The 21,021-nt window shown below is 49.9% G+C and overlaps 2 protein-coding genes across 2 annotated transcripts in view; one reads left to right on the top strand and one right to left on the bottom strand.

The window, feature by feature from the left end:
- AP5M1 (adaptor related protein complex 5, mu 1 subunit) overlaps positions 1-16,693 on the bottom strand; it is a 29,493-nt gene extending 12,800 nt beyond the window's left edge. Inside the window, exons 1-4 of the mRNA XM_015406910.1 lie at positions 16,485-16,693; positions 10,840-11,488; positions 8,336-8,563; positions 20-159 (exon numbers count right to left, since the gene is read on the bottom strand). Coding sequence (XP_015262396.1) covers positions 20-159; positions 8,336-8,563; positions 10,840-11,488; positions 16,485-16,552 — 1,085 coding nt within the window. The 5' untranslated portion in view covers positions 16,553-16,693. The remainder of the gene's footprint in view (positions 1-19; positions 160-8,335; positions 8,564-10,839; positions 11,489-16,484) is intronic.
- Positions 16,600-21,021, top strand: part of EXOC5 (exocyst complex component 5) — a 69,849-nt gene continuing 65,427 nt past the window's right edge. Inside the window, exon 1 of the mRNA XM_015406888.1 lies at positions 16,600-16,665. Coding sequence (XP_015262374.1) covers positions 16,600-16,665 — 66 coding nt within the window. The remainder of the gene's footprint in view (positions 16,666-21,021) is intronic.

Here is a 21,021-nt window from a genome sequence, read left to right as displayed (position 1 = left end):
AGTATTTCAGTTTTCTTACCTATTGAAAAAGGGAATGCGGGCCTCGCAGTACTCGAAAGTGTTTTTCACGCTCTCATGAAGCTTCAGGTGCACCGTTAACTTCCACTGCGATTCTTCTTCTTTCAACTGGTAAAACCCTAAAATTGGTGGAACTGGCACCTTGGGAAAATGGGAAGAAGAAAGGTGGAATTGCTTATGCTTCTGGGTTAAGGTGGCGCTAGATTCAAGTCCAGCAGCACTTATAGCCTAGGCGTCCCCAACCTTTTTAAGCCTGTCGGCACCTTTGCAATTCTCTAGGAAACGTGACTGCCAACAAAAGTCCGCATGGTCAAATCAATGGTATTCCCAGTAGTCAGGTATGGCTGCGAGAGTTGGACTATAAGTAAGGCCGAGCGCCGAAGAATAGATTCTTTTGAACTATGGTGCTGGAGAAGACTCTGGAGAGTCCCTTGGACTGCAGGGAGATCAAATCAGTCAATCCTAAAAGAAATCAACCCTGACTGTTCCCTGGAAGACCAGAGATACTGAAGATCAGGGCTATTTCTGGGCAGGAACGCACAGGAACGGAGTTCCGGCTGGCTCCCGAGTTGGCCACGCCCAGCAGGAACTCATTAGCATAATAGGCCACACCCAACAGCAGAAACTCATTAGGATTGGCTACATTAGGGGTGTGTGGCCTAACATGCAAAGGAGTTCCTGCTACAAAAAAAGGCCCTGGGTTTTGACAACAAACAAGGTCAACAGAATAAGAAGGGAAAGGTGGGTGTGGCTGGATGACTACACGTCTGGTAACATGGGGGTGTGGCCTAATGTGCTAATGAGTGGTGCTGTCAGGGTGTGGCCTAATATGCTAGTGAGTTTCTGCTGTTGGGTGTGGCCTGTTATGCTAATGAGTTCCTGCTGGGCTTTTTCTACAAAAAGAGCCCTGCGTGAAGCTGAAGCTCAAAGACTTTGGCCACCCAATGAGAAGGGAACACTTGCTGGAGAAGACCCTGATGCTGGGAAAGACTGGAGGCGGAAGAAGAAGGGGGCGGCAAAGGATGAGATGTTTTAGCCGTGCACTTTGGCTTCCCCTCTGTATGTTGCTCTGCCTTATGCACCCTGACCTTGGACGGCCCAGGCCTGCCCAATCCCATTAGATCTTGGAAGCAAAGCAGGGCCGGCCTTGGCTAGTGTTTGGAAGGGCGACCTCCAAGGAATACCAGGGTTGTGGCGCAGAGGCAGGCAGTGGCAAACCACCTCTGAAACGTCCCTTGCCTTAAAAACGAGTCTGCCAAAGACAATAAGGAACCCTTAGCGTACAAGTATAGCCCCAAATAACACCCGGCAAGGGAAGACCACCCACAATTCACAACTATATATGCTCAAAACTGTATGTTAGAGTAATTAAAGTACAAAGATGGGTTAGGGGTCATAACACAATAGCATGTATAGGCACATATCCAACAAATTGCTTGTAAGGACGTTTTACAAAAAGAACGTGTTCGAAACCCACAGGAGGCTCCTCTGTCGTTCCATGCATAAATAGCGTCCGTAGACTTCCAAAACAAAAGTGATTGCAGCAGAAGGCGCCCACATTACATTATAAAAACACTTCACCGCATTGAAATAATACAACGGATGACAATAATAGGAACACACGGGTAAAAGGAAGTGAGTTTTAAAAACACACTGGGGAGAAAAGGAGCGCAAAAGACTAAAAGCAACATTGTGGTGGCAGCTGCTGCTGCAATGACATTTTATTTTAATATGCATGTGCGATGTGGCTGTGAAGAAAGCTAAGGCAATCTTTGGATGCCTTAACAGAAGCACTGTGTCCAGATCACGGGCGGTGGTAGTTCCGCTCTATTCTGCTATGGTCAGGCCTCACATGGAGTCCTGTGTCCAGTTTTGGGCACCACATTTTAGGAAGGATGTTGACAAGCTCGAGCGTGTCCAGAAGAGGGCAAACTAGGATGGTGAGAGGGCTGGAATCCAAGTCTTATGAGGAAAGGCTGACAGAGTTTGGGTATGTTTAGCCTGGGAAAGAGAAGACTTAGAGGGGACATGACTGCAGTCTTCAAGTATCTGAAGGGCTGTCATGTAAAAGATGGAGCAGATCTATTCTCTCTTGCTCCGGGTATGTTGTAGGTATGTAGGGCTATCTTTCGGCTGTGCTCCTACAGAGTGCAGGGGGTTGGACTAGATGACCTGCAAGGTCCCTTCCAACTCTAACATTCTATGATTCATGAGTTAGCTCGAGCGTGTCCAGAAGAGGGCAACCAGGATGGTGAGAGGGCTGGAATCCAAGTCTTATGAGGAAAGGCTGAAAGAGCTGGGTATGTTTAGCCTGGGAAAGAGAAGGCTTAGAGGGGACATGATTGCAGTCTTCAAGTATTTGAAGGGCTGTCATGTAGAAGACGGAGCGGATCTATTCTCTCTTGCTCTGGGTATGTTGTCTAGATGTAAGGCTATCTTTTGGCTGTGCTCCTGCAGAGTGCAGGGGGTTGGACTAGATGACCTGCAAGGTCCCTTCCAACTCTAACATTCTATGATTCATGAGTTAGCTCGAGTGTGTCCAGAAGAGGGCAACCAGGATGGTGAGAGGGCTGGAATCCAAGTCTTATGAGGAAAGGCTGAAAGAGCTGGGTATGTTTAGCCTGGGAAATTGGAAAACGATTAGTGCAGCACAATAATCATTGTTATTGATAAGCTAGCAAACTTCTATCAGTATTTGAGTAAGTCAAATTGGAAGTCTGTATACACACTGACATATATATGAAAAATTGTTAAAATGTTGTTTGAGAACCTGTATTTATTTGTTATGTTCTGAATTAAAATCTAATAAAATATTATGGTTAAAAAAAATGTTTAGCCTGGGAAAGAGAAGGCTTAGAGGGGACACGATTGCAGTCCTCAAGTATTTGAAGGGCTGTCATGTAGAAGATGGAGCGGATCTATTCTCTCTTGCTCTGGGTATGTTGTGGGTATGTAAGGCTATGTTTTGGCTGTGCTCCTGCAGAATGCAGGGGGTTGGACTAGATGACCTGCAAGGTCCCTTCCAACTCTAACATTCTATGATTCATGAGTTAGCTCGAGTGTGTCCAGAAGAGGGCAACCAGGATGGTGAGAGGGCTGGAATCCAAGTCTTACGAGGAAAGGCTGAAAGAGTTGGGTATGTTTAGCCTGGGAAAGAGAAGGCTTAGAGGGGACATGATTGCAGTCTTCAAGTATTTGAAGGGCTGTCATGTAGAAGACGGAGCGGATCTATTCTCTCTTGCTCCGGGTATGTTGTAGGTATGGAGGGCTATCTTCCGGCTGTGCTCCTGCAGAGTGCAGGGGGTTGGACTAGATGACCTGCAAGGTCCTTTCCAACTCTAACATTCTATGATTCATGAGTTAGCTCGAGCGTGTCCAGAAGAGGGAAACCAGGATGGTGAGAGGGCTGGAATCCAAGACTTATGAGGAAAGGCTGAAAGGGCTGGGTCTGTTTAGCCTGGGAAAGAGGAGGCTTAGAGGGGACACGATTGCAGCCTGCGCTCAGTAGGTCAAAATCTGTTGGTGGTCCCCAGCCCTTGAGATATCCGGCTGTCCTTGACCAGAGCCAGGGCTCCCACCTGGTGGATCTCTTTGCTGAATAACTTCCCTGCCCTGTGGGACTGGATGCAGCCTACCAATTTTGTTAGTCTTTCAGGTCCTGCTGGACTCTCGCTCTTTCCTGCCGCAACAGACAGACCAACACGGCCGCGCATCTCGATCTACGTTGCAAGAAAGTCTTTCCTTATTGGCTTTTCTTACTTTCTTAGTTTTCACAGATCAAGACGGGTGGCCGTGCTAGTCTGTCTTTAGCCAGAGAAAAGAGCAAGGCTCCAGTGGCACCTGAAAGACTAACAACATCTGTGGCAGGGGAGGCGCTTTCGTGAGTCACTTCTTCTGATACAGCTAGGACACGAGCAATGTTCCCTGTAAGCTGTGGAGTCTTGTGAGCAGAAATTCTCCTTTGTGAGCGACTGGCATTAAAGCTGTGAGCGAGCGATTTGGCTACTGCATAAATTCATTTGCTCTGGAGCCATCCCCTTCCTGAGCGAAGACAAAAATGTGTGAGCCGGAGGCTAAAAAACTGTGAGCTAGCTCACACTCACTCAGCTTAGAGGGAATACTGGATGAGTCCATCTGTCCTTACACCTTGTAGAGTGGAGCGATTCTTCACAAGGTTAAATGTGATGCCTTCCGTGGAGACGGATCACTACGAGTCCCCGTGTTTGTCTGTCCGTGGCCGTAGAAAAGAGCCAGGGTCCAGCAGCACCTTAAAGACGAACAGAATTTGCGGTGGCGTGTCTGAAGGAGTGAGCCGTGACCAGTGTTCCCTCTAAGCTGAGTTAGTGTGAGCTAGCTCACAGTTTTTCAGCCTCCAGCTCACACACTTTTGTCGTAGCTCAGGAAGGAGGGCTCCAGAGAGCAGACTAATTGATGCAGCAGCCCAATCGCTCGCTCACAACTTTAATGCCAGTAGCTCACAAAGTAGAATCTTTGCTCACAAGACTCCACAGCTTAGAGGGAACACTGGCCGTGACGCACGAAAGCTCCTCCCCTGCCACAAATTTGGTTAGTCTTTCAGGGGCTCCTGGACTCTTGCTCTTTTCTCCTGCTACAGACGGACTGACACGGCCACCCATCTCGATCTATCTGAGGAAGTGAGCCGTGACTCACAAAAGCTCCTCCCCTGCCACAGATCTGCTCAGTCTTTAAGGGGCCCCTGGGCTCTTGCTCTGTGTTAAGATGACAATTTAAAGATATGTTTGATTGCTCATTGGCTCCTCTTTTTTTGGATATCCTGTGAACTACTCAAGTTCAAGTTCAAAACCTTTATTGGCACAGATCATAATCACACAGTCGCCATTCAGTTCATGGATTTGACACACAGCCTCCTCATTATAAGGCAGTGACAGAACTTGGCAACCGCTTCAATAACCGCTATATTTTGCGAAGCCAATGAACGATACAACCTTCTGTCATTGTTAGAGATGTGAAGGCCCGGAAAAAACTGGAAAAATTCAGGAAAAAACTGTTTCCCCCCGTTTTTTTCCTGAAGCCTTTTTGTTTTTTTCCAAAAAATTGGAAAAATTGAAAAAAGAAAAGAAAAGAAATTGATTATGGAACGTTTTATTTTAACATGATGAATAAAATATTTTAAGACAAGGTGTTCAAATATTTTCCAAATCATTTCTCATTCATATATATATATGGTATCAGATTGATCTAATTTCTGTACACTGAGGACAAGCAAGTCCTAGGTTACAAACTGAACTCTCCAATGCAAGAACAAGATGCATTTCTTTCTTTAGGAAGTGCGATTTTGTCAGAAGAAAATAAAAAAGTTTCAGTTTTGTTTTTGCATGTGGATGGGTATTCTGTTTGTAATAATTGTTTGGATACTCTATATTTTTAATATGCTAGTTGTGATAATTTCATGCCAAGTAAAAATGTCCATAGTCATATTTTATGTACCTAAAGTAACAGAATGACTTTCAATCTAGAAAAGACAAAAGAAATGCTAATGTAGCGGTTTTTTCAATTTTTCTGAAAATTTCAGTTTCCCCTCGATAAAAACCCGGGAATTTCCGGAAATTTTACATCTCTAGGTGGGATTGCTTGGCATCATTCTTAAGAATACCTTCTAGATAGGCTTCCCGAATGTCATCATACAAACTACAGTAGAGGGATACACGTTCGATTGTTTCCATCTCCTCTGAATCACAATTGTGAACTACTCTAAGGACTCTTTGGACAAATTCCAAAGAGAAGCAAAGAAAAGGGAAAGCGACTTCCAGATATCAGATCTACGCCATCTGATTGCTAAACGGTGAGATGATTAGGCAGGAAGTGCTTAATTCTGATGGAAAACAGGAATTATCTGCTCATCTGCAAAGAAAGATTCTCTAAACCGCCCATCAGTGGGGGGGTGGGGGTGGCGGCAAATATTTCTAGGCTGAAGGCCAACAGCTCGCCGAATGCCAGATTCCAGGCATGTAATGAGTTGGCGGGTCACAGCTCACTTGCTGCTTCTTTGGAGAGCCACGGAGCTGTGGCCGGGATCATACCGTCACTGGCCTCAACCAAACACCTGGCGGAACACCTCTCCCTTACAGGCCCTGCGGAACTGCATCCAGTCCCGCAGGGCAGGGAAGTTATTCGGGCAGAGAGATCCACCAGGTGGGAGCCCTGGCTCTGGTCAAGGACAGCCGGAGATCTCAAGGGCTGAGGACCACCAACAGAATTTGACCTACTGAGCCCAATGCTCCCCTGGGAGCATACTAGGCAGTGTTCCCTCTAACCTGAGTGAGTGTGAGCTAGCTCACAGTCTCTTAGCCTCCGGCTCACACGTTTTTGCCTTAGCTCGGGAAGGGAGGGCTCCGGAGCAAACTAATTTAACGCAGCAGCCAAATCGCTCGCTCACGACTGTAGTGCCGGTAGCTCGCAAAGTAGAATTTTTGCTCAAGAAGAAGAAGAAGAAGAGGAAGAGGAAGAGAAGGAGGAGATTGGATTTATACCCCGCCCTTCACTTGGAGTCTCAGAGTGGCTTACAAACTCCCATACCTTCCTCTCCCCACAACAGACACCCTCTGAGGTAGAAGAAGAAGAAGAAGAGACTGGATTTATACCCTGCCCTTCACTACCCGAAGGTGTCTCAGAGGGGCTTACAATCTCCTTTCCCTTCCCCTCCCCACAACAGACATCCTGTGAGGTAAAAGAAGAAGAAGAGATTGGATTTATACCACGCCCTTCACTCCCCAAAGGTGTCTCAGAGCGGCTTACAAACTCCGTTCCCTTCCCCCTCCCCACAACAGACACCCTGTGAGGTAAAAGAAGAAGGAGACTGGATTTATACCCCGCCCTTGACTACCCGAAGGCATCTCAGAGTGGCTGACAAACTCCTTTCCCTTCCCCTCCTGCACACACCTCTAAGGGAACACCTGGACTGGATGGGAAGGCGGGGGGGGGGCCTTGGCGGTAAGTCAGGGGGCCATGCCTAGAGATGTGAAGGTCCGGAAAAAAAACGGAAAAATTCGGGGGGAAACCGGTGGAACGAATATATATATATATATATATGGTATCAGATTGATCTAATTTCTGTGCACTGAGGACAAGCAAGTCCTAGGTTACAAACTGAACTCTCCAATGCAAGAACAAGACACATTTCTTCCTTTAGGAGGTGCGATTGTCAGAAGAAAATAAAAAAGTTTGTTTTCTTTTTGCATGTGAGCGGGTATTCTGTTTGTAATCATTGTTTGGATACACTATGTTTTAATATGCTAGTTGTGATAATTTCATGCCAAGTAAAAATGTCCATAGTCATATTTTATGTCCCTAAAGTAACAGAATGACTTTCAATCTAGAAAAGACAAAAGAAATGCTAATGTAGCATTTTTTTCAATTTTTCCAAAAATTTCGGTTTCCCCCTGAAAAAACGGGAAAAAAACCGGGTTTTTTTCCGAGCTTCAAAATTTCCGGAAATTTTACATCTCTAGCCATGCCCCGAGATGCCCCACTGTAGCTATGGGCCTGCGGTACTGCTGGTCACAGTGCCCAGTGCTGGTTGCCTACCTGAACTCCGGGGGCAGAGCTTTACTTGAGACCTCCTAACCTGACTCACAACCCCCGTGTGAGGTAGGGTTAGGGAGAGGGAGGAGGAGGAGACTGGATTTATACCCTACCCTTCACTCGTTGTGGCTTACAATTACTTCCCTTCCTCTCCACACAACAGACAGCCTGTGAGGTAGGTGTGGCTGAGAGAACTCTGAAACTGCTCTTGAGAGAACAGCTCTGAGAGAACTGTGACTGACCCAAGGTCACGCAGTTGGCTTCATGTGGAGGAGGAACGAGGAATCAAATGCGGCTATCCAGATTAGAGTCCGCCGCTCTTAACCACTACACCGAACTGGCTGGCCACTGTGTGAGGTGGGATGCTGGACTAGAGGGACCACTGGTCTGATCCAGCAGGGCTCTTCTGATGTTCTAATGAAGGCCTCGGCCTCTATGCCCTGTTGTTGGCCCTCCAGAGGAAGAAGAGCTGGATTTATACCCCACCCTTCACTCGGAGTCTCAGAGCAGCTTACAATCTCCTTCCCCTTCCTCTCCTCACAACAGACACCCTGTGAGGTAGGTGGGGCTGAGGGAACTGCCCTTGAGAGAACAGCTCTGAGAGAACGGTGATTGACCCAAAGTCACCCAGCAGGCTTCGTGTGGAGGAGCGGGGAATCAAACCCGGTTCTCCCAGATTAGAGTCTGCCGCTCTTGACAACGACACCAAACTGGCTCTCAGAGACGCTGGCCTAGGAAAACTGTGGGACGTTACCTGGGAAGTATAATAGCAGAGAGTGAACTGGTCCGGAGGTGGGGTCAAAGGGAACTTGTAAGGCCCGCTGAAAGCTGAGTCATCCACAGCATCGACGCTGCTGCTTGTGAGGACGGCCGAGTCGAGGGAGGTGACGCAAGGGTGGACCAAGATATCCTGGAGCGGGGAGCCGTTGGCAGGGAGGTTCAAGCTGACCGACACGTTGGGAGCGGCGCCTTCCACGTCGCACTTCGAAGACAAGAAAAAGGAAAATCTTCCACATATCCTCAGACCCTTCCTGAAGCCGTGGGATTTGGAACAGATTAGGATAAACTGGTGAACAGTTTACACCGCTTCCAAGAAGGGCATCTGCTGGTCTAACGAAGGGGCCCCCCCCCCAACTTTTTGAGAACTGTGGGCACCTTTGGAGTTTCAACACAGCATCGTGGGTGCAGCCACAAAATGGCTGCTGCTGCAGAAGAGGAGGAGGAGGAGGAGAATTGGTTTTATACCCCGCCCTTCACTACCCACAGGAATCTTGCAATCTCCTTTCCCTTCCCCTCCCCACAACAGACACCCTGGGAGATAGGCGGGGCTGAGAGAGCGCTTCCGAGGACTGCCCTTGAGGGAACAGCTCTGAGAGAACTTGTGACTGACCCAAAGTCACACCAGCAGCTGCATGTGGAGGAGTGGGGAAAAGAAGAAGAGGAGGAGGAGGAGGAGGAGATTGGATTTATACCCCACCCTTCACTACCCGAAGGAGTCTCAGACTTACACTCCTTTCCCTTCCCTTCCCCACAACAGACACCCTGTGAGGTAGGCGGGGCTGAGAGAGCTCTTTCGGGGACTTCTCTTGGGAGAACAGCTCTGAGAAAACTTGTGACTGACCCAAGGTCACTCCAGCTGGCCACAGGTGGAGGAGTGGGGATTCAAACCCGGTTCTCCCAGATTAGAGCCCCCATGCTCTTAACCACACCAAACTGGCTCTCAGGAGGTTGACAGGGGAACGTATTTGAAAGGCTGTTGCTTAGAGGAGGGCAGGGAGCTTTCCCCTGCCAGTTTAGTGTCGTGTTTAAGTGTGTGGACTCTAATCTGGGAGAACTGGGTTAGATTCCCCACTCCTCCACTGGCAGCTGCTGGATGACCTTGGGCAAGCCATAGTTCTGTCAGAGCTATTCTCTCAAGGACAGTTCTGGAAAGAGCGCTCTCAGCCCCACCTACCTCACAGGGTGTCTGTTGTGAGGAGGGGAAGGGAGAGGAGTTTGTAAGCTGCTCTCTGCGTGAATGGCGGGGTATAAATCCAATCTCTTCTTCTCTTCTTCTTCCTCCTCCTCTTCCAGTTGGCAGCAGAGGATAGGACTTGCAAGAATAGGTTTAAATTAAGGGCAGGAAGGTACCTACGGGATAATAGGGAAAAGCTTTTTTACAGTAGAAGTTGTGTAACAGTGGAATGGGCTGCCAGGGGAGGTGGTGAGCTCCCCTTCACTGGCAATCTTCAAGCAGCGGTTGGACAAACACTTGTCAGGGATGCTCTAGGCTGATCCTGCATCGAGCAGGGGGATGGATTGGGTGGCCTGTATGGCCCCTTCCAACTCTATGATTCTAGTTGTTTCTACGAGGGGTGTGCATTTGGTAAAGCCGAACCGGGAAAAAACCCCGGGAAAAGTTTTTCGGCATTTTTCGAGTATTTGGCATACTGAATCAGATCCCCTGAGCTGATTCGATTGCCGAATACTGAATGCTGATTTTTTTGGGGGGTTTGGGGTTTTTTTCAGCTTTTTCAGGGAGATACTGCTGCCTGCCTTTCCCCCATCCCCATAGGAAACAATGGAAGATTGGAGGCACCCTCTTTGGATGCCCCTAGAATTGGACCCCCTGGTCCAATCTTTTCCAAACTTGGGGGGGTCTCTTGGGGAGAGGCTCTAGCAGCTACAGTACAAATTTGGTGCCTCTACCTCAAACCCCCTCCACCCCTAGCCCCCTGAATACTTATTAGAAGATTTTTGCCATTGACTACAATGGCCCCATAGGATACAATGGAGCCGAACATTTTCAGGAATACCAAAAATTTTCGGGTACCAATAGAATACCGGTATTGGTATTTGGGTAGGAAATCTTGAAAAAAATTGGCTTTATTACACTCGAATCCGGAAAAAAACGACCCCCCCCCCCTGCATACCCCTAGTTTCTACTGCAGATCAACAACACAGCTACTCTCTGAAACTATGCTGAAAACTGTACACCGAAAAGCCACACAGGAATGATAACAGCATCTCTGAACTCTTCTTCAAGCCAGCAAAACCGGGAGCCAGGTCGGCAAGATTTTTATTCTGCTCCAGTTCCCAAATCTTAAAAAAAAGAAAAGAAAAGCAGTGGTATCTTCTCCGGGGGATGCTGAGGTATTAAAAAAAATTAAGTTCAGCTTCCCCCGTGCGCTGAGATAAAAAATGAGCTGACTTTCTGCTTTTCCAGGTGCATTCATGTGTCAAATAGGTTAGAGAGATTTGTGCCCGGAATCCTCTCACCTTGCAACTTACGGCTCCGTACACCTGCCATGTGTCCGCCACGTCCCTTTTGTCGTACTGCACAGACTTGACTTTTTCAACGATACAGATATTAACTTGTGGCTTCCCTTTGTACGGGCAGCTTCTCCAGCTGGGCAGTTTCTGGGGGTGGCCACCGGGAGGGAAGGGACTGATTTCAGACAACGAGGCGCTCAGGTTAGTCTCGAGCGGGGTGCCGAGCGGACAGGAATGCGTGACCAAGCCCGGGAGCTGGCTGACTTTGGCGCTCCGCTCGGCCTCGTTCTTCTGGCTGGAGTTCAGGAAGGCCAGCAGCCCCGACAAGAGGCCGAAGGCCTGGGAGATCCCGCTAATGCTGACGAGGGCCGGGCGCGGGTTCAAGGACTGCTCGACCAGTGGGATGGCGGCGTAGATCGACCCGCTTTTTTGGAAGGCCACGACGGGCCAGAGGTCGCCGCGTTCGGTCTGGAGCGCGTAGACGGAGGTCTTGTTGATCCGGGCGCAGCCGTCTTGACGCTCGGTGAAGCCGTGCTCGTTGCCCGTCAGTCTCAGCTCGAAGAGCAGCGCTTTCAGGAACGGGCCGTCTTCTGGGACGGCCACGTAGCTGTCCCCATTGAAGCGTTTTGCTCGCGTTTCGACGGTGGGGTAACGCCTGCAGGATAGAAGGGGAAACATAGTGGCGGCGTTAACACCCCCTTGCTTGTCTCAAGGGTACTGCTGTACTCTAGCTTTCTTCTCACATCTTTTTGCTAAGTCTTGCATTTATGTGCCAGGTTGCTGCCATCGGTTGATCCTACCGGCCACCTGATCCAATTTCAGTTCTGCATCTGCATCTTGTCTCTCAGTGGCCCCTCCTAAAGGCTGCCCCCGCCCTCTTTTTCATGTGAATAACCCTTGGGGAGATTTGGTTCCATTTGTCTGAAGAAGTGCACTTTGCACACGAGAGCTTACACTTTGCATGAAACTTTGTTGGTCTTTGCACACCAAAGCTTACACTGTGTTTAGTCATGCCGGCCAGATGACCACGGAAATGTCTTCGGACAGCGCTGGCTCTTCGGCTTTGAAACGGAGATGAGCACCGCAACCCTAGAATCGGATTCGACTGGCTTTTGAGCAAGGGAACCTTTACCTTTAAAGTGCTACTGGACTCAACTCTAATTGGACCGTTTCCTCTGGTATGTCCCTGGGAGAGTGTTACACTCTGCTGAGAGCAATTTACTGGTGATCCCTGGCCCTAAAGATAAGAGAACATGAGAGAAGCCAGTGTTGGATCGGGCCAATGGCCCATCCAGGCCAACACTCTGTGTCACACAGTGGCCAGAAATACCAGGTGCCATCAGGAGGTCCAGCACACTAGAAGCCTTCCCACTGTTGCCCCCCCCCCCCCGCAAGCACCAAGAAGACAGATATCCGGCTGTCCTCGACCAGAGCCAGGGCTTTCTCGGCCCTGGCTCCGAACTGGTGGAACACTCTGCCGACTTCCACCAGGGCCCTGCGGGACTTCATGCGGTTCTGCAGGACCTGTAAAGCAGAGATGTTCCACCAGGCTTTTGGTCGAGGGCAGCGATGGTTTTCCGTCATAGCTGGCACCCTCCTCTTTTCTTCCATTCTGCCCGCCCCGGCCTCCTGCCTAACCCGCCCAGTGGATAGAAGAACAGCCCAGAGTAGGTTTCGGATTAAATTATGGACGCCATCCAGAGACGATTAAATTGGGACTAACCGACTGTTGATTTTAATATCCAGAGGAGTTCGCTGTGTTAGTCTGTTGCTGCAAAATAGTAAGAAGCTCAGTAGCACCTTTAAGACTAACCAGGGGTCATTTCCTGCAGGAGCGCACAGGAGCGGAGCTCCGGCAGTAAAGAACCGAGGGGGCGGGCACATGCAACAAGCCCCACCCCCTGCTCCCAGCAGCCCTCAGTCAGAGCAAGAAGCAGCCAGGTAAGTTGCAGAGCTTCCCCCGGCCCAAAACAGACCAGTGGAACCTTTAAGACCAAGTTTTATTCAGGTATAAGCTCTCCCTCCTCTGCGAGGACAGACCTGCAGGCCCCCCCCCCCAATAGCTAGCAATCCAAAACAATCCAGTGGATCCTAAGTGGTGGGTGTTGCCTTCTGACACACTTCCGGTGATGTCAGGGGGTGTGGCATATGCAAATAAGCTATGCTAATGAGTTATGCTAAGGAGCTCCTGCACCTCTTTTTCTACGAAATGACCCGTGAGACTAACCAACTTTACTGTGGCGCAAGCTTTCGAGAAACACAGCTCTCTTTGTCAGATGCATGCGTCCGATGAAGAGAGCTGTGTTTCTCGAAAGCTTATACTACAATAAAGTTGGTTAGTCTTAAAGGTGCTACTGAGCTTTTGATTTTAATATGTAATTTTGTATTCTTCTTAACTCTTGCAAATCGCCCAGAGCCTTGTGCACTCAGGGATTGGCCGATCCAGAAATTCAAATACTACTACTAATAATACTAATACTAATAATAATAAACAAACAACTGTGCGGCTGCAGACCAACACTTTGCTTGTATTGGTGCACTGACAGTCAGCTGCTTCTGTATCTCCCCAAGCACAACCCTGTCGTTAATTCTCCTTGTATTTGGGGCGGGACACACACACACACACACGCCCTTGTAGTATCAACAGGAGAGCAGAAAAACCGTAATTTCTTTTTTTTAAACAAATGGATTTAACTACTACACTGCGCAGTAATTATTTTTAAAAGACGCCACTGTCAGAAGCAGAATTCCCCCCCCCCCCCAACAAAAAAATTAATTTCGCTCCCAAATGTCAAGTTGACAGTGTCACTTTAAAGTATAGTAGGAACTAACAAAAGGGGATAATTGGCATTATGTGGAATCGGTATTTGAACCTGGCATGGCGGAAGGGGTTTATTTGTCGTCTCTCTAATTCCCCTTTTCGGCTGAAGTGTTCCGCAGACTACAATTACTGCGGCACTTCAATAATCACCAGTGGAGGCTGTATACAGATTTGCACCCTTTTCTGTTTTACACTTTAACCCTCTGGCGTTCATGCGAAAGCCTTGCTAGACGGAAGCCATTTTGAACAACCTTGGCGTGGTGAAGTTCCTGCGCAGATTAAAATAGTAAAAAGCCCAGTAGCATCTTCAAGACTAACAGACTTTATTGTAGCATAAGCTTTCGAGAAACACAGCTCTCTTTGTCAGACGAAGAGAGATGTGTTTCTCGAAAGCTTATGCTACAAAAAAGCTTGTTCGTCTTAAAGGTGCTGCTGGGCTTCTTACTATTTTGCGACAGAAGACTTAACACGGCTGACTCCTCTGGATCTGTGCGGATCAAGGCGCCTACAAAATCCAGGTGGCATCCTATGATCAGTTTAGGCTGGTGACTCCCAAATGGTATAGTACAATTAATTAATTATTGTACAATTAATTAATTAAAGCAACCGTCAGCCCCAAATTCCTGCCCGGCTGCACGATTCACCGTTCTGACCTTACCTCTGCTGAGGGGTGGGTGGTTTTGCCGCACCAGGCAATCCCTTCAGGTGATCACATGGCACGGATTGTGTCTCTGTACGAGTCCCTTTTCTGGCCTTCCTTGCCCCCTTTCAAATCAGGCAGCACTTCCAGGACAGTGACTCACAATGAAATATGAGGCGGACTCCACTGATGGTGGGCATTCTTACAGTGTCAGGGTGAAACATGGCTCTAGTTTATTCGAAGTATGTGCCCTGACTAACAAACACAGTTTCAGAGTACACACCTTCACTCTTCATGCTCACAGCTCGTGGTTACAACAGTGTGTTGTTGACAAGGGTGTCCTCAGTCACAGGAACACATGGAACTGCCTTATAGTAAATCAGACCTTTGGTCCATCGAGGTCAGTACTGTCTACTCAGACAGGCAGTGGCTCTCCAAGGTCTCAGGCTGAGGTCTTTCACATCACCTACTGCCTGGTCCTTTTAACTGGAGATGCCGGGGATTGAACCTGGGATCTTCTGCAGGCCAAGTAGATGCTCTACCACTGAGCCACGAACCCTCTTTACAGCTCTCCAGGGTCTCAGGCAGAGGTCTTTCCCATCACTTCCTGGCTGGTCCTTTTATCTAGAGATGCCAGAGATTGAACCTGGGACCTTCTGCATGCCAAGCGGATGCTCTACCACTGAGCCACGCCCCCTCTTTACAGCTCTCCAGGGTCTCAGGCAGAGGTCTTTCCCATCACTTCCTGCCTGGTCCTTTTATCTAGAGATGCCAGAGATTGAACCTGGGACCTTCTGCATGCCAAGCGGATGCTCTACCATTGAGCCACGGCCCCTCTTTACAGCTCTCCAGGGTCTCAGGCAGAGGTCTTTCACATCTCCTACTGCCTGATCCTTTCAACTGGAGATGCTGGGGATTGAACCTGAGACCTTCTGCATGCCAAGCGGATGCTCTACCACTGAGCCACGGCCCCTCTTTACAGCTCTCCAGGGTCTCAGGCAGAGGTCTTTCACATCTCCTACTGCCTAGTCCTTTTAAATGGAGATGCCGGGGATTGAACCTGGGACCTTCCGCAGGCCAAGCAGATGCTCTACCACTGAGCCACGGCCCTCCCCAGAGGAGGATGACAGTACTATGGTTAAGGCTGCCAATCCTTCTTCTGGTTTCCTCCATGCTTGCCTAACACCAAACATAAAAACAGACCAAAATACACACAGAAAATCATAAGAGGTATACAATATAAAGACAGTCGTCCGCAGGGAGATGGCCTTTCGGTTCACTGCCCCTAGTGCAACATTTCTGAGCATTGTGGTGTTGAGAGCCAGGGCTGTGTAGCGGTCACAGTATCAGAATAGGATCTTGGAGACTTGGGTTCGAACCCCTGCTCTGTCATGGAGGCTCACTAGCTGACCTTGGGCCAGTCACACTCGCTATACCGAACCTACCTGAGGACACAATGGGGGAGAGGAGAACGATCTAAGCAGCTTTGGGTCCACATTGGGGAGAAAGGCAGATTATAAGGGAAGAGCCCTGCTGGATCAGACCAGTGAGGGTCCATCTAGCTCAGTCTCTTGTCTCACACAGTGGCCAACCAGTTCCTCTGGAGGGCCAACAACAGGGCATGGAGGCCGAGGCCTTCACTAGAACATCAGAAGAGCCCTGCTGGATCAGACCGGTGGTCCATCTAGTCCACCATCCCGTCTCACACAGAGGCCAGTCAGTTCCTCTGGAGGGCCAACAACAGGGCAGAGAGGCCGAGGCCTTTATTAGAACATCAGAAGAGCCCTGCTGGATCAGACCGGTGGTCCATCTAGTCCAGCATCCTGTCTCACACAGCAGCCAACTAGTTCCTCTGGAGGGCCAACAACAGGTCACAGAGGCCGAGGCCTTAAGAAGAGAACATCAGGAGAGCCCTGCTGGATCAGACCAGTGAGGGTCCATCTCGTCCAGCATCCTGTCTCACACAGAGGCCAACCAGTTCCTCTTGACAGCCAACAACAGGGCATAGAGGCCGAGGACTTCCCCTGATGTTTCTTCCTGGCACTGGGATTCAGAGGTTGACTGCCTCTGACCATGGAGGTTCTTATAGTTCACTGGCCCCAACTCCCAGAGCATTCTGCTTCATGATGGGAGGGGAGAACGACCTGCCGGAGGGACGCCTGTCTTGGAAGAGGGAGTAGAGAGAATTACCTGGAAAAGAGCACAGTTCCGCGTGCATCTTGTTCGTGGCTGATGAGCCACAGACCTCTCAAGGCCATCGCAGGTAGCTAATGAGCGAAGAGATCACCTTGTAGGGGCTATCGCCATGACGGATTCAGAGCCAAAGAGCGTCCTACAGCCGGCATCGTTGAGCGCTGGGTGGATTTCCCGCGTATGAGCTGATCCTAATGCCTCCAGCTCCTGTATTCGAAGAACAAGCGCAGTGACTTCCTGACCTCCACGGCATTAAATAGGATTTGCCCACCTCGAGTCTGAGCCCGTCCTGTCATCGGCTGCTACCTACCCCCATGAAACCTGTTAGCGCTGCCCAGCTAGAACTCTGCAGACCGGACTACAGCCTCCACCCCGTTCTAACTAGATCTGCTTTCTGCAGATCAGCAGTGTGCCTGGTGCCCTGGAAACGGAGCCCCAAAAGCCAGAGATTCTCTCTTAGATCAACTAAGGGATCCCAAGTCTGGGTCTCGATGCCACCCAGCTCCCAATCCCTTTAAAGAGACACCTCCCCAAATTTGCAGCCGGACCTCCAGCAAAGATCAAGAAATCCCAACAAACTCCTACACAAGACTGATCAAGGGCCCAAATTTCATAGTGTGGTCTCTTCCTGGGGATACCTTGTGCCCCCCCCACCCCAAGAGCACCCCACCTTGCCCCGATGATTCCCACTCTGCACTCCACTGTGTATAAGAGATGCCCCCCTCCCCAATTGCCACAACAATCTCTCCTGTAATCACAAGGGAGACCCCTGGCCTCGCACTCTCAGGGCTCTAGAAGGGAGTGCCCCAAATTCCTCCAACGACCTCCCTTCCAGGCCAGGGACACCCCCTCAAATCCCTCCAACAGTCTCCCTTACAAAACAGGGGAACCCCCCCCTCAAAACCCTCCAACAATCTCCTTTACAAGCCAGGGACCCCTCCTCAAATTCTCCAACAATCTCCCTTACAAAACAGGGGAAAACCCCCCTCCTCAAATCCCTCCAACAATCTCCTTTACAAGCCAGGGACCCCTCCTCAAATTCTCCAACAATCTCCCTTACAAAACAGGGGAAAACCCCCTCCTCAAATCCCTCCAACAATTTCCTTTACAAGCCAGGGGAAAACCGCCTCCTCAAATCCCTCCAACAATTTCCTTTACAAGCCAGGGACCCCTCCTCAAATTCTCCAACAACCTCCCTTACAAAACAGGGGAAAACCCCCCTCCTCAAATCCCTCCAACAATCTCCCTTAAAGGCCAGGGACCCCTCCTCAAATCCCTCCAACAGTCTCCCTTACAAACCAGGGGAGAAACCCCCCTCTCCTAATCCCTCCAACAATCTCCCTTAAAGGCCAGGGACCCCTCCTCAAATCCCTCCAACAGTCTCCCTTACAAACCAGGGGAGAAACCCCCCTCTCCTAATCCCTCCAACAATCTCCCTTAAAGGCCAGGGACCCCTCCTCAAATCCCTCCAACAGTCTCCCTTACAAACCAGGGGAGAAACCCCCCTCTCCTAATCCCTCCAACAATCTCCCTTAAAGGCCAGGGACCCCTCCTCAAATCCCTCCAACAGTCTCCCTTACAAACCAGGGGAGAAACCCCCCTCTCCTAATCCCTCCAACAATCTCCCTTAAAGGCCAGGGACCCCTCCTCAAATCCCTCCAACAGTCTCCCTTACAAACCAGGGGAGAAACCCCCCTCTCCTAATCCCTCCAACAATCTCCCTTAAAGGCCAGGGACCCCTCCTCAAATCCCTCCAACAGTCTCCCTTACAAACCAGGGGAGAAACCCCCCTCTCCTAATCCCTCCAACAATCTCCCTTAAAGGCCAGGGACCCCTCCTCAAATCCCTCCAACAGTCTCCCTTACAAACCAGGGGAGAAACCCCCCTCTCCTAATCCCTCCAACAATCTCCCTTAAAGGCCAGGGACCCCTCCTCAAATCCCTCCAACAGTCTCCCTTACAAACCAGGGGAGAAACCCCCCTCTCCTAATCCCTCCAACAATCTCCCTTAAAGGCCAGGGACCCCTCCTCAAATCCCTCCAACAGTCTCCCTTACAAACCAGGGGAGAAACCCCCCTCTCCTAATCCCTCCAACAATCTCCCTTAAAGGCCAGGGACCCCTCCTCAAATCCCTCCAACAGTCTCCCTTACAAACCAGGGGAGAAACCCCCCTCTCCTAATCCCTCCAACAATCTCCCTTAAAGGCCAGGGACCCCTCCTCAAATCCCTCCAACAGTCTCCCTTACAAACCAGGGGAGAACCCCCCCTCCCCTCCTCAAATCCCTCCAACAATCTCCCTTAAAGGCCAGGGACGTCCTTCGAGTTCCTCCCAACAATGTGCCTTCCAGGCCAGGGATTCCTCCTCAAAATCCTCCAGCAACCCCCCTTCCAATCCATGGGGGACACCCCCCTCCCCCTCCCTCAGTTCCCCCAACAATCTCCTTTAGGAGCCAGGGATCCCACTCCCACCCACCCCCTTTAAAATCCCTCCGACGAGCTCCCCTGAGGACCACGGATCACACCCCCGCAACTGCACTCATAGCAGACTCCTTGTGCAAAAATAAGGGACCCCCCCTCCAATGTTCCCTCTAAGCTGTGGAGTCTTGTGAGCAAAAATTCTACTTTGTCAGTGACTGGCATTAAAGTTGTGAGCGTGCGATTTGGCTGCTGCATCAATGAGTTTGCTCTGGGGCCCTCCTTCCTGAGCAGAGACAGAAATGTGTGAGCCGGAGGCTAAAAAACTGTGAGCTAGCTCTAACGGCAGAAAGTGAAGAGGACCTAAAGAGCCTCTTGCTCAGGATGAAAGAGGAGAGCGCAAAAGTGGACTTGAAGCTCAACATCAAAAAAACTAAGATCATGGCATCCGGCCCCATCACTCCTTGGCAAATAGAAGGGGAAGTCGTGGAAGTAGTGACAGACTTCACGTTCCTGGGATCCCAGATCACCGCAGACTGTGACTGCAGCCATGAAATTAAAAGACGCCTGCTCCTTGGGAGGAAAGCGATGGCGAACCTCAACAGCATGATAAAAAGTAGAGACATCACCCTGCCAACAAAAGTCCGCATGGTCAAAGCAATGGTATTCCCAGTAGTCATGTATGGCTGCGAGAGTTGGACTATAAGGAAGGCCGAACTATGGTACTGGAGAAGACTCTTGAGATTCCCTTGGACTGCAAGGAGATCGTATCAGTCAATCCTAAAAGAAATCAACCCTGACTGTTCCCTGGAAGGCCAGATAATGAAACTGAAGCTCAAATACTTTGGCCACCCAATGAGAAGGGAGCACTCACTGGAGAAGACCCTGATGCTGGGAAAGACTGAAGGTCAAAGAAGACGGGGACGGCAAAGGATGAGATGGTTGGACAGTGTCACAGATGCAACAAACATGAAATTGAGCCAACTTCAGAGGACGGCGGAAGACAGGAGGGCCTGGCGGGAGCTGGTCCAGGGGGTCTCGAAGAGTCGGACTCGACTGTGCGACTGAACAACAACAACAACAACTCCCCAGGAGCAGGCTCAGGGCGGCTTACACAGTTGGTACAAAATACCAATAAAGCCACATGAAATCATTTAAAACAATTCAAATACAAATGAATCATAGAATCATACGGTGCTGGTAACCCTTCATTAGTTGCTTGAGGTGGCCTACTAAGAACGTTTGCCAGCAGACAGTCCATCTCAGTGGTCTTCCTCTTCTTTAAAGTCTAACAAACATTCATATAGGTTTTTTTAAATAAGTTTTCCTCCCGAATTTAACCCAATCTGTGTGTCGGCTTTTCCTAAAATCCCTCTTTCCGGCCTTCTTTAAATCTTGACTGTAGTTGCAGCTTTTGAAACCACGACATCTCAATATTTTGTGTTTCTAAGACCGCTATCTCCTGCCAACCTAGCCGTTCGAAAGCAAGACATTGCAAGTAGATAAACAGGTACCCCTTCGGTGGGAAGGGAACAGCGTTCCGTGCGCCTGGGTGTTTAGTCATGCCGGCCACATGACTACGGAAACGTCTTTGGACAGCGCTGGCTCTTCGGCTTGGAAACGGAGACGAGCACCGCAACCCTAGAGTCGGACTCGGCTGGCTTTCGAGCAAGGGAAACCTTTACCTTTACCTTTACCTAAGACCTCTATTGGTTTCAGTTTGTTTTTAGTGTCTAATAAGTCAGAGGACGGCGGGAGACAGGAGGGCCTGGCGTGATCTGGTCCAGGGGGGTCGCGAAGAGTCGGACTCGACTGTGCGGCTGAACAACCACCACCACCACAAGCTCACACTAGGGTTGCCAAGTCTGGTTTGGAAAATACCTGGAGACTTTGGGGGGTGGAGCCAGGAGAGGGCGGGGTTTGGGGAGGGGAGGGGCCTCAGCACAGTACAGTGCCATAGAGTCCACCCTCCAAAGCAGCCGTTTTCTCCAGGGGAGCTGATCTCTGTCGGCTGGGGATCAGTTGTAAAAGCGGGAGATCCCCAGGCCCCACCTGGAGGCTGGCAACCCTAGCTCACGCTGACTCAGCTTAGAGGGAACACTGCGGGCCGCCCCCCCCCC

Source organism: Gekko japonicus, unplaced genomic scaffold, assembly GCF_001447785.1.
Source record: "Gekko japonicus isolate JY-2015 unplaced genomic scaffold, Gekko_japonicus_V1.1 scaffold2082, whole genome shotgun sequence".
In the NCBI taxonomy this organism is placed as follows: Eukaryota; Metazoa; Chordata; class Lepidosauria; order Squamata; family Gekkonidae; genus Gekko; species Gekko japonicus.
The sequence above is the reverse complement of the archived record's forward strand: the minus strand, read 5'-3'. Positions and strand labels throughout refer to the sequence as shown.